This window comes from Falco naumanni, chromosome 7 (assembly GCF_017639655.2).
Source record: "Falco naumanni isolate bFalNau1 chromosome 7, bFalNau1.pat, whole genome shotgun sequence".
Classification (NCBI taxonomy): domain Eukaryota; kingdom Metazoa; phylum Chordata; class Aves; order Falconiformes; family Falconidae; genus Falco; species Falco naumanni.
Genome location: NC_054060.1, coordinates 15,324,532 through 15,340,188, shown reverse-complemented (window position 1 = coordinate 15,340,188; position 15,657 = coordinate 15,324,532). Strand labels below are relative to the sequence as shown.

The 15,657-nt window shown below is 37.9% G+C and overlaps 1 protein-coding gene and 1 long non-coding RNA gene across 4 annotated transcripts in view; one reads left to right on the top strand and one right to left on the bottom strand.

The window, feature by feature from the left end:
• Positions 1-10,644, top strand: part of SLC12A1 (solute carrier family 12 member 1) — a 52,900-nt gene extending 42,256 nt beyond the window's left edge. The window contains exons 22-27 of one of the 2 annotated variants that reach the window (XM_040601432.1): positions 1,107-1,238; positions 1,485-1,596; positions 3,993-4,079; positions 6,297-6,432; positions 8,689-8,756; positions 9,788-10,644. In XM_040601432.1, the coding sequence (XP_040457366.1) occupies positions 1,107-1,238; positions 1,485-1,596; positions 3,993-4,079; positions 6,297-6,432; positions 8,689-8,756; positions 9,788-9,923 (671 nt within the window). In that variant the 3' untranslated portion in view covers positions 9,924-10,644. Of the gene's footprint in view, positions 1-1,106; positions 1,239-1,484; positions 1,597-3,992; positions 4,080-6,296; positions 6,433-8,688; positions 8,757-9,787 lie in introns of those variants that run through there. The other variant, XM_040601433.1, reaches the window with a different exon arrangement.
• LOC121091522 overlaps positions 1-15,600 on the bottom strand; it is a 37,563-nt gene extending 21,963 nt beyond the window's left edge. Inside the window, exons 1-2 of one of the 2 annotated variants that reach the window (XR_005828959.1) lie at positions 15,390-15,600; positions 1,728-1,899 (exon numbers count right to left, since the gene is read on the bottom strand). This is a non-coding gene — a long non-coding RNA (uncharacterized LOC121091522). Of the gene's footprint in view, positions 1-1,727; positions 1,900-2,574; positions 2,839-15,389 lie in introns of those variants that run through there. The other variant, XR_005828960.1, reaches the window with a different exon arrangement.
• Positions 15,601-15,657: the final 57 nt, after the last annotated feature.

Below are 15,657 nucleotides of genomic sequence, written 5' to 3'. Positions count from 1 at the left end.
AAGATCTACAGACTGAAAACATAACATGTCATTATTCTTTACTTGGCCGACTTCAATTCATTTTGCAGGCTTCAGAAGAATGTATTTTTATAATACCAGAAGAATGTGCACCCCTGTCTCAAGTACCCTTTTCAATCTAGTTCAGAAAGGCTTAAAAGAAATAAATATTACACACTTTGGCTCAATATATGAGATAGATTATGTTAACAAATACTCTGGCCTCTCTGTTTTGCTTATACATTCATCCTTCCCCAGCGTTGCTGCATCTTGCAGCATAGATACTAGAATCGTAGAGGAACGCTGTGTAACTGCTTTAGAACTGTCCTGTCCACACTCTAGAAATACAGGAAAACCAAACAAGGCATTTCCAGAACACGGCAGATCAGAGACAAACCTCTGAAAGAAGCCTGTCTACTCCAGTTAAAATACTGCTCTGTCACAATCTCTTTGAAATCATTGAAAGAGAAGCAGCAATAAAGACACAGGCTTCAAAAGATGGAATGAGAGAAGATAGTTAGTATATAGACAAGACTGTACTCTTTAAAGTCAGACAAGAAAATAGCAAGAATCAAAGTTTATTTTCAATTAACAATGACCCTCTCAAGCATAGGGAAGCTGACATATATGCTTATGTTTTCTGCCTTCCAGCCTTAGCCTCACCTCTGCTCTCACCATAGCCCATTAGCTCTTTGTCCACTATTATTGTGCATTTCAGGGAGCTTTGTATTTTACAACAGAGAGCTGACCTTGAAAGTCATGCAAAATAATGCCATTTACTTCTAAAACAAATCCGGTATTTCCCAATTGCCTTTTAAGGCTCCAGTGAATGTTAAGTTAAAGAGATCCAGAAAACAAGTAATCAGACAACCTTTTTCAAGATCTTCTCATCTAGTGACAATGTATTACACAAGCTTTAGTTTCTGTGCATATCAGTATACTAAAAGTCCATAGCATATCTGCACTGTAAATTTTTTCCAGATTTAAAGTATAGAAATTATGTCTGAAACCATTCATTTTCCTGAAGCTTTCTCTCCACCTGGCTCCCTAAAGCTATTTGTTGCCTCACTTGTCAGAGATCCTTCCACATTTTTTCTTTCTCATTACAGAGACTACCATTAACACAATACAGTCAATGCATGTGGGTGAATTCAATCAGAAGCTGCTAGAAGCCAGCACCCAATTTAAAAAGAAGCAAGGAAAAGGTACAATTGACATTTGGTGGCTGTTCGATGATGGAGGTAAGGAATTTCAGTAAGAACCACAGGGAGAGAGATTTCTGTGTTACCAAATATAAAAACAGACTTGGGAACTTGTACAAAACTGTTTTCTTTAAGAATTTTAAGTATTTAAGAAAATAGTCAATTTTTTGTCTGGCTTAAATGTTTAAAGATTAACTTATGTCCAACACTGTCAAAGTAAAGGATGGAATTTTTACCACACAATGCACTAATTTGCTATTCCTGCAATTTTGTACGTTCTTTCAGGTCTAACAATCCTAATTCCTTACATTCTAACTATCAGGAAGAAGTGGAAGAATTGCAAATTAAGGATCTTCACTGGAGGAAAAGTCAATAGGATTGAAGAAGAAAAACTAGGGTAAATATATTTGTCTCACTGTTTAAAGAGTTCGAATTGATGCTGAATATAATACATAGCAGGAAGCTGGGGATTTCTCAGCACAACTGGCTTGTTGTACTGTAGGCAGCATGAAAAAAAATGTTACATACTTGATAGGTGTTGAGCTTATGGCATAGCCCTCATGGCTCAGCATAAATGGTGATTACCAAAGGAAACTCGCATCCATCCACTCACATCCCAAATCAGTCTGTAATTCTGTGATCCAGCAGTTTTTCCCATTAATAGCTCATATTCCCTTCTCCAAGAAGAACAGTCTGCACTCTGTAATGAGAATATAATTAGTTTTATGGGATTTACATGAGATTGTCCAGTTAATAGTAAGTGAAATTGCGTATGAAGCTCCTCATATGCAAATACCACAGGCAGCTCACATAAATGTGATTAAGCATGGTAAAATGTAAAGAAGTTAAAGAGCAAGTTAATCAACTTTAAGACCAAGTTAATTTAACTTAGCTTTTTAAAAAGTCTAGATTTCATAATCATCATTCACCTTCAAGCAAATGAAAGGTACTAATATAAGCTTATTTCCATCATCACTGTGTATAGGACCTTTCCTTCCAAAGCATTTTACACACTAAAGGCACAGCCATTTATTTCACCACTGGATGAAGCAGATCAATTTGGGATGGAAGTCAGCAACAGCAGCACCATGTAGTGAATTAAAAACAACATATCCAACCAAAACTCCAGTGGAAAACAGGCGAGATGGATGCAAGGACAGGAGTCAGAATTTAACTAGCATCACTAGTAAATTACAACACAGTGCCTCGGGAAGAGAGCAGGGATGCTCCCTTAAGCTTTTGCTTTCACACAGAGCAAATTTTATTCCACTGTGTTTCTGTCAGTGGTAAGGGTTACCCCAAAGTTAACATACTTCTGTAGAAGAGATTCACAAGTGTTTGTACAAACTATTCATATCATTGGGTAAAGCCTTACAGTTGCTCAAGGATCCACAGGCAAGTGTTCTCTGCTCCCTGTCCAGAGTCCACCCAAGCTTTGCTGTCCAGGACTGCAACTGGATCTTGGATCTAGGCACTCAAGTCACCAAATTTCATCGAGAGGAAGTAGGAGGTTTTGACATCAAACAGTATTTGTCAAAACATGGCAGATCTTCACAGAGACAATTCTGGCACCTGTATACACTGCTTGTCCTACAAAAGCCAGCGTAAACAGCATGTTCAGTACAGCAGACAAACTAGGTCATTGCCAACAAGAAAACAATACGTGTATGTATTCCTACCTAAACACTAGCTTTCCTCAATAGCACATTCTACCCACCATGCACAGAAGCCTTCAAACAGACAAATCTGGAGGCTGGATGGCTATTCTATTCCCTAGGTAGATCTGATACAACAAAATCAAAGTACAATTTTATCCATTGTATTTCCAATTCTGAAATTAAATTTATCTAGACTTTTGCTATGTAATTCCCCAAATATTAAAATCTTTCCACAAAAGTTGAGACTTTGCTCTCTTTGGTGTTCACAACAAGGATTGCCCTAAAGGACATGAAGACTTATATAAGCAGTATGTTGTTCTTATATAAAAAAGAATAAGTAAATTCTCAGGTTATAAGCAAATATGTATTTCTATCATGGTTTGCTCCTAGGAACTTTCTGACCTTTTCAAATTCCAAAGCTTACATGAAAAAAAAAAGGGGGGTAGGGGTAGAATTTCCCAACCATGCTTCAGCCAAAGGCAAAACTGACATAACTGAACTTCTCTAACCTCAGCACACACACACACACAAAGCTATAAACTATTCATCCTGCCAACTGGGGCAGAAAAGCAATGAATTTTCTTTTATTAAAACATGTAAAGACAACATGTGAGTAGATCAATATAAATTCAGAAGCGAGAAAGATTCTTTAAGTATTGCACAACAACCTTCCAGACCAAATTTTCACCAACACATACACTACCAGTGTTGTATATACTACATGCATAGAATTCTGATAATAGTAGAAGCCTTCCCTAAATACTGGATAATTCTGTCCTACTGTATTTTGAATAGTTATATTTATAACTGTTATTGTATTTATAATTCAAGCCTTTGCAAATACTTAAAGTACCGCTTTTTCCCCAAAATGTACATACCCTTCCTTCTTCTCTCTGCTATCCATTTCCATTTTTTGTGATTTTCATTGATCATCAGTTAAATGAATTATACTACAGCAACCACATCAATCCAGTTCTGTAATTGGAAACTGAAACACTAAAGCATTTAAAGTAATTTGTCATATAGTTAAAGATAATGAGACAACTGCATTTGATATCTTAACTCATTTATGAGTGTTCTTTGATGCAAGGCACTCAGAAATACAGTGATAAAATGTTCTTTCTTTTGTTTTCAGGATGGCTTCACTTCTAAGCAAATTCAGAATAAAATTCGCTGATATTAATATAATTTGTGATATCAATATAAAGCCCAGCAAAGAAAGGTAAGAAACATCACCAAAATCCATTATTTAGCAGCCAGCCTTTATCAGGAGCTTGTTTCTTTTATATTGAGCATTAAAAAAACAAAACACAAAGAATAGCACTGTCACTTTATTACAATCATTTTCTAAGTATCTAGAGCTAGAAAAAGAAAATAATTTTTTAACAATCACAACTCAAAAGGTCAAAAATATAGGCAGCCTTTTTCTTTATGTTGTAATGATAAGACTTAATTTTAGTAAAGACTAATCAGACACCATACTTATGAGCCGCTAAATTTAACAGGCATTTTATGATGGCTTTTCATATCTAGTTATGTTGCAATAGACTTCCCTTCATCATATCATTCAGCGAGTCACATGTCTTTTGTAAACTCACCACCTCTGCCAACTCAGCCTTCTGGGTTTTACCATGAATTCACAAACTTAACATTTTTCTGGCCAAATATAAGCATACTTTTCCTTTCCCACAAGGACAATATTATAACACTCCCCTATCACTCAAATATAATGAAGCTTTGATGCTTTTAAAAACTAACTTATCTACAGAATTAATGCTCTTAGGCAGAAGCTAGGAAGCTGGTGCTCAGGAAGTTCCATCTCCCAATGTATTATCTAAAAAAAAAATATAAAATCTTCAAGTTCTTGCTTTCTAAAACATATCTCTATAGGAATCACTTTTGTTTTCTGCTTTACGTAGACGAAAGTATATAGCAGGTTTCTCAGGGAATAACGGAATCCTAACCCAATTCACCATATTCCTCTTGGTCTTAAAGATCCTCTGAAAATGTTCTCACTTTGCTACGCTCTTTTCCATTCCATCCCTTAATACCCTCTTGAGAGGTCCATAGCTACTTCATAGTCAAAAGGCTCCTCCTCTCCACCCAAAGCCTTTCCCCTGAGTTCAAATGCAATCTCAGGTTAGTCTATTAATCCTTCTGAGTCCTATTTCTACACACACACACCCCTTTGCAAAAACAATATCAGATTCACTAGTTTTTCTACAGTGTACTGGAGATTTTGACTTAGGAAATCCAATTAAAGAATATAAAGATTTTTTTACTTGATACCTAAAGTCACTTATTAGTGCCCTCTTGATCTCTCAGTTAATATTTTTTAATTATATAAAGAACCATTCAGAATAATTCTCTTTTTTCCAGCACTATTCAGTGATTCACAGAGAATTCATGTCTGGCGTTAACATAAAACCCAAACACATTTGCTGCATCAGCACTGTCTGAACAGACAAGTGAATATTACACCAGACACTTGCTAGACCACTGTATCTCTCTCCCAGCTGGCATCCCATTTATTCCACTAATAATAAGAGGATTATCACTATTTTACATACTGAAACAGACACTAAGGATGTTGACAAACTCTAGCAACTTAGCAACAGCAGCATTAGATGCTGTACGTCACAGCTTTTAACCCATCTCTGAATTCCTTGCCATACAGCAAAGTCCTTTTTCACGTTAGTGATACCTGCCAGCACAAAATGCTCATAGAAATACACTTACATTAATATAAAAAAAATCCCTGAGGTCTCTGTCAGATGATTGAAACTTTGAACAAGGGGGCAAGCAGGAAAGTACAAAAGGATAATAATCTTCTCTAGATGATGACAGTCAAAAGCTTCAAGAAACAAACAAGTTTAAAGAGAAAAATCTGTGGAAACGTTGGGAAATATACACAAAGCTGAGCCCCCATATAGCAAAACACCTACAGCACTTCCTTCAGCCCCTTGCCACAGGATATTTAGATTATCTGTTTCTCCATTTCATTAAAATTGTAACAATAAAACTGTATCAGTCAAGTGATTGCTCCAACTAATGCTAAAACAATAATAAAAGCTCAGTATTTACAAGGAGACCCATATGCATTGTTAACATTAGTAACCAATATACCAGTCTGGAGTTGCTCCAGAACGAGTTCCAGTATTTTTACTAGAACTAGGAAAATGCAGAATATTCTCTGCAACTCTAATAGGCCAAATGCAGTGTTTAATTATCCTCAAACAACCTTTTAATTATCCTCAAATAACCCCAACATATTGAAGTGGCACAGCTATAACTTGGGGCACAATGTAGCAAAAAACAGTTGAAGACTTTGCATGTTTTTCAGCTACAATTAGTGAGGCCTGCCATACAACAGTGTCTGTGAAATAAATTAGTGAGCTCAGACCCCACAGCAAGGCCTCCTTTGTAATTCCTGTTTCAGCTGGAAATTCTTTGAAGAGATGATTGAACCATACCGCCTCCATGAAAGCTGCAAAGATATAACAACTGCTGAGAAATTAAAACGAGAGACTCCATGGAAAATTACAGATGCAGAGCTGGAAGCGTACAAGGAGAAGGTAAAGGCTTGCCTACCTTTTTACACCTTTTTTCTTATACTCCAGATGTTTGAAGCAATTAGTAAGAAAATGTGAAATACCAGATACAGAATTAGAAACATGACATGTACAAACCTGTATTTTATATTTACAAATTGGATTTATATTGTAAACAACTGCAGAGGTGTGTTATGATTGCATTATTCAGCACCCTGTAAAACCTTGGCATGTTTACACAGGATTTTCCAGGCTGATGAGCTCTGCCCACACCGGAGCCAGCCAAATGCAAACCACCTCTGAACCAGAAGCCGCACAGTACCACACTGAGCCTGAGCGATTAAGATCTGCTGAGAGGGTTATTAAACAGCTCCGCTGTTTTAGAGCTTGAACCTCTTAAAGAGTGCAGATCCAAAAATTCACCACTTTGGGAAATTCAGAACTAAATCCAGACCCTGTAACTGGCTCCGGGAATTTTTGCAAAGGCAAGATTTAACACAGATTCTTACCTCAATAGCAGAGTGAAGACTAAACCTGCCTACAACACAGGAGCTCTCCTGCAGTTCAAACACACCCTAAGGCTGATGTTGGTTGATCCACTCTGTGAATTAGAGCCTGGTCTGCTTTTTAATTTTGTTGGAACATACCTTTTCAACAGTGAACTGCCAGGCTTCATCAAGCCAGTGCTGAAAGGATATTGCAAACTCTTCCACTCTTAAGACACAAGTTCTCCTGTAACTCACAGAGAATTAATCTAGCAATTTTATTTATTGTTCCTGTCGGACTAACCTGAGTGCACTGAGAGTTTAGTTATCTCCACTTTATGGTGCTAGTAACTTCCTCAGCGGAACAAGAATTGTGCGTCTGAGCTCAGAGCCACTACAGGTCACAGCCTGACATATTAACATAAGCTGAAATCAATGGTGATTTAAGGTAACACACTACACTGCCAACTGCAGGAGCTGGGAAGCGGACTGACTGCTCACTGCATTACCCTTTTCATGGATTTGATAACCAGCATAAAGTTATAGTAGTCAGCTGTGGGCAGAAAACTTTTGAAGTACTCTCAGCATAAATCATCAAAACCTGGGAGTCAGAGCCCTTAGAATATCTCAGTATAAAAGACAACAGGAATATGATCCCAGATATTCCCAGTGTGTACAGAACCAGTGAGGATACAACAGGAGAAAAATAATAATATGATTAGCTTGGTCTTAACTAGGTCACTAGCTACAGAACCAGGAAAAAAACCCTATAGCAGTCAGCAATACAAGAATGCCAAATCTCTCTATAAAATAAGAACAGCAACAAAGTTTAGTTTATGCACCTGGAAAGACATGCCCCTTATCTTCAGAAATAAGGCAGTTCTGGGAATTTTACTGAGGACATTAGAACACGTTTAAAATTCAAGAGAGAAAAATCTGGCAGCACAGATAAAGTGTGATGTTATAGGATGACTCTCATGAGATAACAACTAGCTAAATTATGAGGATTCTTACCTATATAACATGTGTAAAAGAAGGAAAATTTAAGGTCTGAATGGAGAAAAAACAGCTTTTTACTTTCTCCAGGGAAAGAAAGAATAATTTATAAGACCAGTTAAGATACATCTGTCTCTCATGCTGCAATCTCCCTGTACACAAACCTGCCCTGGTCTCTTGTTCCCTGTGACTTGCGTTAAGTTATAAAAACTTTGAGTGCCTGAGCCTGACCATAAAGTAATCTTGGCTGAATCTCAAAGTAACAGGCATTTATGCAATTTGTAAAAGTCTGTACAAATACACAACACAAAGCAGCTAAACTCCAAACTTGTGGTATTTTAAGAGGTGAATTTCTGGCAAGGTGCTCATTTACACACTAACATTCAGCTGGCACAGCAGCCGGACACTGACAAAATAGATTAATTAATGTATTAACTGCCATCAAACTATAGCACAGAAGAGTCTCTGCACAGTTCCTATACTTCATAGCCAAAGAAATACTTAAAAACTATGAGCCAGCTCTGATACCGTGTCAGTACAAAAATAATCCCCATCCCCAGGAAATTTTACATGGTGGTGAACAACTCTGGCCCCCACTGATCTGTACTAATCAAGAAGCATGGCTTAGTCTCATATTTTGCCATCTCTACCACTCTGGACCACAAAGCAGACCTGGCTTTCAATGCTGCCAAAGCAGAAAACATTGGCAGGGAATGGGAAGTGAAGTCCATAAGGAACCAGAACTGAGGATCACTGACTTAACTGATTTTTTTTCTTTTCCCCATTTTGTTTTGATCAGAGCTACCGCCAAGTCCGTCTGAATGAACTCTTACAAGAGCATTCAAGGGCAGCTAACCTCATTGTCCTGTGAGTTGCAAGATTTTGGTTATAACTTAGAGAATAATTAGATGTGTAAAGGGATTCTGGACTACAGCAACAGAAACACTTGTGTTAATTCATTGAGGGCAAAAATAATCTTTTAAGTACCTTTTGAAGGACTTGCATCTGGACTGATAGTTCTCTGGGAGTACACTGAATACAAATATTTCCTAGTAGTTCTCCAGTTTAAAACAAAGCTTGAATCATGAAAATGTGTCAAAAAGATAACCTTCATATCTGAACCTACGTGTTGGGTGTTACACCTGACAAAATCAGGTATTTTCTTTTCCTTTCTGCCCAACGCCCAACTACTAACAGTTCAAAGTTAGAAAAAAGATTCTTTTGGTTTGCACATAATAAATGGAGTTGTTAGCCAACATATACTTGGAACCATGTAAAACTGAATAAGGATGATGCAATTGCATAAAGAAAAAGAGGCACCAATAAAATTACAAACGAAGCAATTTTCAGAATCAAATTTTAGTTAGAGCCTTTTTTTTTTTACACAGCTTCAACCAATTAGTTAGTATTTGTGATGCACAGATAAAGTTCTTTAGCTCTACTAATTCAGTCTCCAAACCCAAAGGTGGTCAGGTAGCGTTTACCATAAGATGACCCATACTTTAAAATTCCCATCTCATGGTAATTACAGATCAGAAAATAAGCTGATGAACTGCAAAACTGTCCATGCACTGTATTTTCATCCTTTTTAAAAATCCTATTATGTGTGGGTTTTATGACCCCAAAAATGCTTCTTTACCAGTTTAGGGTTACAGTGACAAGCAGTCCATGTCTAGTACAACTAGCTATGTTAATGGCACTCACCAGGTGAGCAAGAGTTTGCAAGATTGCCTAATGGCAGCTTTGTGCTTTATAACATTACATCAGGTAGTCTCATTATGAACATACAAAATTGTATATGAACAGCTGATGCTTTCTACTTAATATTTAGTAAGACACACGTTATCAGGGCTACTCCTGTGTTCATAATGTTAATTTTATTTTCTCTCTCTAAACAGGAGCCTCCCAGTGGCAAGAAAAGGAGTAGTATCTGATTACCTGTATATGGCTTGGCTAGAAATTCTCTCCAAGAATCTTCCTCCAATCTTAATGGTCAGGGGCAACCACAAAAACGTACTGACTTTCTATTCTTAGAAAAACATCAGTGCTTAGAATATCTCTTCCTCTATTTAAACACCTACATTTTTAATGGCAGTGATTGATTAAAGACACATTATCTAATACAGATCTAAAAGTTAACTAATTGACAGAAATTTTTTCAAAAATCCAAAGCAACACAGTGAAGAATTAGACAAACAAATGTAAATGGTGCCTGCTCGTGTCAGATTCCAGTACAGGCAAAAGAAGGAAAATCTACCTATCATATGAGACAACAAATATTCTTTGTTGTATTTTTTCAAAATATTTTGAACATACAAAAAAGAAGTTCCACTGATTTTATAAGGTATTGAAAATGCTTTTGATACTTATCATAGAAAGCCCAATTAACTGCTACAATGCAAAAAGCATTAAATCGATAAATAAATACTTCCTTCAAATTGCACTGCTGTAGTTGCTAATAGACACATAGGAGGATTACAATGAAACGCACCAACTTGGGAGAGAGAAAAAAACCTGTAAGGTATACATTAGGTCAAAGTCAAATGGATATAACGCAAGTAGAATACCTGTGTTGCTTCTCAATTATAATATTGCCAAATTAAGACCTATGCCTACAGCAGAGGCTTTTACCTAAATTATTCTGTTGATCTATACTAATTCAAATGTTTCTAATTAACTGACAAACAAAAAAGTTACATATATATATATAAGGACTGTATATGACAAGACTTGATAATAAATTTTCAAGCTCTGACATGGAATGGAATGTATAATTTCAATAATTAAATGTGGTAAGTAAATTTCACAAAGAAATGAGTGAAATACTAAATATTCTGACAATATTTGCTATTAGGATTAACACAATCTGACATACTTTGGGATAGTATGTACAATGATTTATGTGATTTGAAAACAACAAAAACTCCATTACCTGAGTTGAATGCCTTTTGATTTATATAAATATTTCTCTTATTTTTTAGACTTTCTAAATAATAGTCATTATACACTAACTCAAAATAAAAGAAATCCATTAAGTCATGTAATTTTTCTATTTTCTATTCTGCAACACTGTAGTACTTTATAATTTCAGCTGTCAGTAAAAGCAGCTTCTCTTTTCGATGGGGAAAGCTATACCCTATGTGTAAGCATTATTTAAATTAAAGATGATTAAGGGACACAGCTAATACAATTACTGTAGGTCTGCAACTCCTTTGCAGAGATCAACTGAATGTTAAGACCCAGGAAAGCCAGGGGACCCTGAATTTCACTGAATGTTTATTTTAAAGCTGGCCTCAGCTTCAACCTTTGCTTGAATTACTAGATTATAACTTGCAAAGGAACTCCATCTCCAAAAATGACAAATATTTGATAATCATATTTTTCCAAATTCAACAGCTGCAATTCAGAAGAACACAGTAATGTGGCCCAATAATCCATGTTCTATTTTCTCCATCTATTAAAGGCAGGATATGAAACACTGGTATTTTCTCATAATGTTCTTCCTTCGCTCCTTCTTACACATTTACAACCAGGTTGAAGGATCATTTTTGCAGTTTAACAGCATATCACAGACGTACAAATTTCCTAGATATACTAGGCTTCCTGCACAGCTCTGAGCAAACCAAGACTCACATTGTGCACCTGAAGAACAAGGATATTGTTCTCATCTTTTGCAGTGATGTTAGCAATGATACAGAAGCTCGTTACATGCTGTCAGGCCCTTACCCCTTTGTAGGGTTGCAATGGCCACCATCCTTTCCACCTCACTTCAAACACCAAACAGGTATAATCTACATGTGGTACACAGACAGTCAATGCAAAGAAAAAGAGCTTTTAGGAAGACTCCACCTAGGCTTTCTGCAAGTGTGCCTCTTCCCACAATCTGTGGAAGGACCTGGGATAATTACACACCTGCATTAAGCCCTTCTATTACGTACATGAGTGGGGATTGTTTCCCAAATATTCCAAAGTACTGTAATTCTCAATCTACAGGGAACATTCATCCAAACCGATCTGAGGACTATGCAGATCCAAAAAGAGAAGGAGCACAACATGAACAAGAACACGAGCACGAACATGAACAATGAAAGAACAATGGCACTTTCATACTATTTGCACTTCCCTCTCACAAACACGTCACTGTGGGCATTGCAACAATAAAACCCAAGAGGTACATTTCTAAATGAACAGCCATCAAAAACTAATGTACACACATATCTGTAAAACTCCTTGCTCAGACTACAGTAATTAGAAGATGTATCAAACAATAATGTTACGGGATTCATAACGAGCAGCACAAACTCAAGATGCAACAATACTTAACTACCTGAAAGTGGTATTTCCACAAATTCACAAGTAATTTCAACAAAGCAGTTTCCTAGCAGCTTCTATTTCTTGCTCTTCATCATAATTTCTCAAGTGTATGCACAACCAATTTGGAGAGCATGCTAATTATCAACTATCTTAAACTGCAACTTTGATTGCGAAATTTTGTGAGTCCACCTCCCTCCCTCCCCACTCTAAGATGCTTCCTTTTAATATAAATTATGCATAAAACTGCTGAATTTTAATCACTGTGTTAGTAACTGAATTCTAATTACAATTTTGACATCTCTAGAAAAAAAATATGGCTCTAAAGCTGTCTAGCACATTTTGAGCTTATATCACACTACCAGCTCTGCAGGTTTATATAATCTGGGGTTGATTTGATCAGCCACAACAAAAGCAAGCATTGACAAGGTGACCAGGGACATTAAAGTGTGAAAATACCATTGCTATGAGGCAAGAACAAAGAATATAGAGTCTTCTTCAGAAGTCTAGGCATCCTGCACAGCTAAGCTTGTGCCTAAGGGCCTGTTAAAATGATCCACTACTGCTCCTCTCATCAGTGACTCTTACCTTTCCCTCCTAACGCTAGTGGAGCTCCAACAGGTATCACAGAAGGCATTTCATCATAGTTCAGAGAATACATTTTCCTCAAATCTTTTTTACAACTACTGGCAAGTTGCCCAGCTTGATCACATACCCCTAGGCACGTTTAGGACTGGTGGTAGGCATCCCCACCTAGGGCTCCAAAGCAGTACTCTTCCAAAGTGCCTTTCGCTAGATTTTCAGTCCCCAACAGATTAGTTTTGGGGTGTGTGTGTGTGTGTGTGTTAATTTTATTGTTAAATCAGCAACCCAATAGTGCAAGTAGAAAAGCTACCTAACCAACAAAGGTATCACTTTCTTAAGATAAACAGCTGCAACTGCTCTTTGCACCACGTGGCTTGAGCCTGCCACCAGCATACTTCAACACCCCAAAGGAGTTCTCCACTTAATCATCATAATCAAAGCACAAAGCTCCAGCCATGTGCATCGTAAATTTCCATAGACTTAAACCTCTGCAATTTTCATTACAACTTTGAAAAGTCCTTTCAAAAGCCTTGCTGGCTAGGCAAAATATGACTGGCTGCCCTTCATTCTCAGAAAGTCTGGACATTCCTCGTATTTTCCCTCTTTTTGTACAATTCTATATGGTATTTAAAGATATTCTTTAAAGCAAAAGAAGTTGCAGCAACTGACAAGTAGTTTATAAGTAACAGACATGGCAACAGGTAACATGAATTTGCACTGAAGTTGTAGATATGGGGCAAACAGCTACAGAGTTTTAGCTATTACTGCCTCATGTAACTCCCGTAGCTGTTTGTCACCTCCCCTCTGGCAGAGGCCCTTCACTTAGCTGGGAGAACAGAATTTGAGAATCTGAGTAACCCTCAAGACTCTTCAGGCTGCTGTTCAGTGGCCCCCCTCAAGATGCTGCCTCAGGTGCTTTGACTGTCACCTGACTTCAGTGAAAGGACTGAAGATGACTCCAAGATCCTGCTTTCTCTCCTCTGCCACCTAATTGTAACTTCTGTCAGAAGGGCAATGAACCCATAAAGCGCTGCAGCTGTTTTACCAAATGACTCAGTCCTCATATTACAGGTGGGGAAAATCAAGGGTTTGTAACAGTGCAGTTCAGCATACATCAGACCGCTATTTAAACATCTATTCATTCTGGTACCTGGTTGGTATGGCCCCTTGGCAGCTATATAGCCTATCAAGACTGTGCAGCCAGTCCTGCTGAGGGAACATCTTGCACTGGCCTTGACTCTGCTAGGAAAAATGGAAAATGTAGCTGTGCCAGTGCAACAACCAACAAATACCAGAAGTTTTAGCTCACGTTCTCCACAAATAGCCAAAGCAATAGCCTACAGTCATGCCATTGATGGAATTTCATTAGAAGAAATTCAGTTTCAAACAAAATAAAGCACTAAGGTTGTGCTGGAATAGCGCAAAAAGCAATGACAAAATTCCACAGCCCCCATACCATACAGCAAAACACACAATCAAAAAATAGACCTGCAAACACCCTCACAGCTGCCTTTTAAATTACAAACCTTAATCACTGTGAGAGAGACAGCTGTTCTAAGCAAAACTGGGGTGGGGAGTTTCTCTTTAAAAGCCACAGTTTTCCTCTAACTAAAATTGCTCATTACAACACCAAAGCTTCAGTGGGGAGAACTGTATGGCTTAGTATGCCTGAAAGAAGCTCTGTTTCTTTCTGTGTACAACAAAGCAGCCTTCACTCCTGATCTCAATCTAGGTAAAAGGCACATAATTTCAAGTTTATCTCGCTATTGTTTTTCAAAGTCCGGAGGAAATGCCCAGTGGAAAGCAGCACTAATCAGCAATGAAGAATGCAGGAATGTTGACCATCTACAGAGCTAACAGCACATTCCCAGGACCAAGGCAAACTTGCGCAGACTTCAAGCATGGTTTGGTTTGGTTTGGTTCCTTGTAAAGATGGGGGAGGGGAAGATGTGTCACTTGGCAGAGACCTTTCTACTTGATAATGTTTTGGATGAGTCGTCCGATCCATTACGTGAACTTTCAAGCTACCTTAGTTTAGAACCCAGCCTGCCTCACTGAGCCCAGCCATTCATAAAATTAGTACTTTATTCTACACTATAATGCAACCTCTATAAAGTTCTGATTGTATAAATAACCATTTATAAATAGATACTTATTTGATACAACTTGAATTCTTACAAATTTCAATTTGTGGATGGCTTACATCGGAAGTCATAAAATATTCGATGTAGTTTTTAGCATAGATCTATGATATATGCACCTTCTCATTCAAACAGTGCATGCTACCAAGATGGAAAAGTGGTGAACAGCAATAAAGAACCCCCAAACTAGGGCATTCTGCAAAATACTTTTCACAATCAACGTGTAGCAATGGCTTTACTGCCATCTGGCTGCATTTGAAATATGTAGCATAGGAAGGAGACAATCACATATGCTTTGATCTTTAAAGAAAAAAAGGGACAAAGAACTGCTATTTGACAAAATTTAGGTGAGCAGACAGAACACAAACAGTCCGTAGCTCATCTGCACAAGAGAAAAATCCATCCATCCATTCACGTGGTCAAGGTCTGGTTTTGCAACCGTGAATCCCGTGGGTACTCTTACCAGCCCACGGCAGAGAACTACGGGGGAACCTCTGGAAGTCTGTCACTGATGGGATGGCAAAAGAGGCTACAGCCAGTATCGAAGATGGTGACATCACGACCGTACTGTGCTCCCAGGCAAAACAAGACAGGCGGGGCACTGAGAAGTTTTCCTATCTCCAGCCTCGGCAAGGGGAAGCAGCCGGTTTCCTCTCACCGGGCACACGCTGCTGCCGCTGCCTGACAGCTGCTGAGGGTGCAGGGCTCAGGCTGCCCGCGCAAGGCCGCAC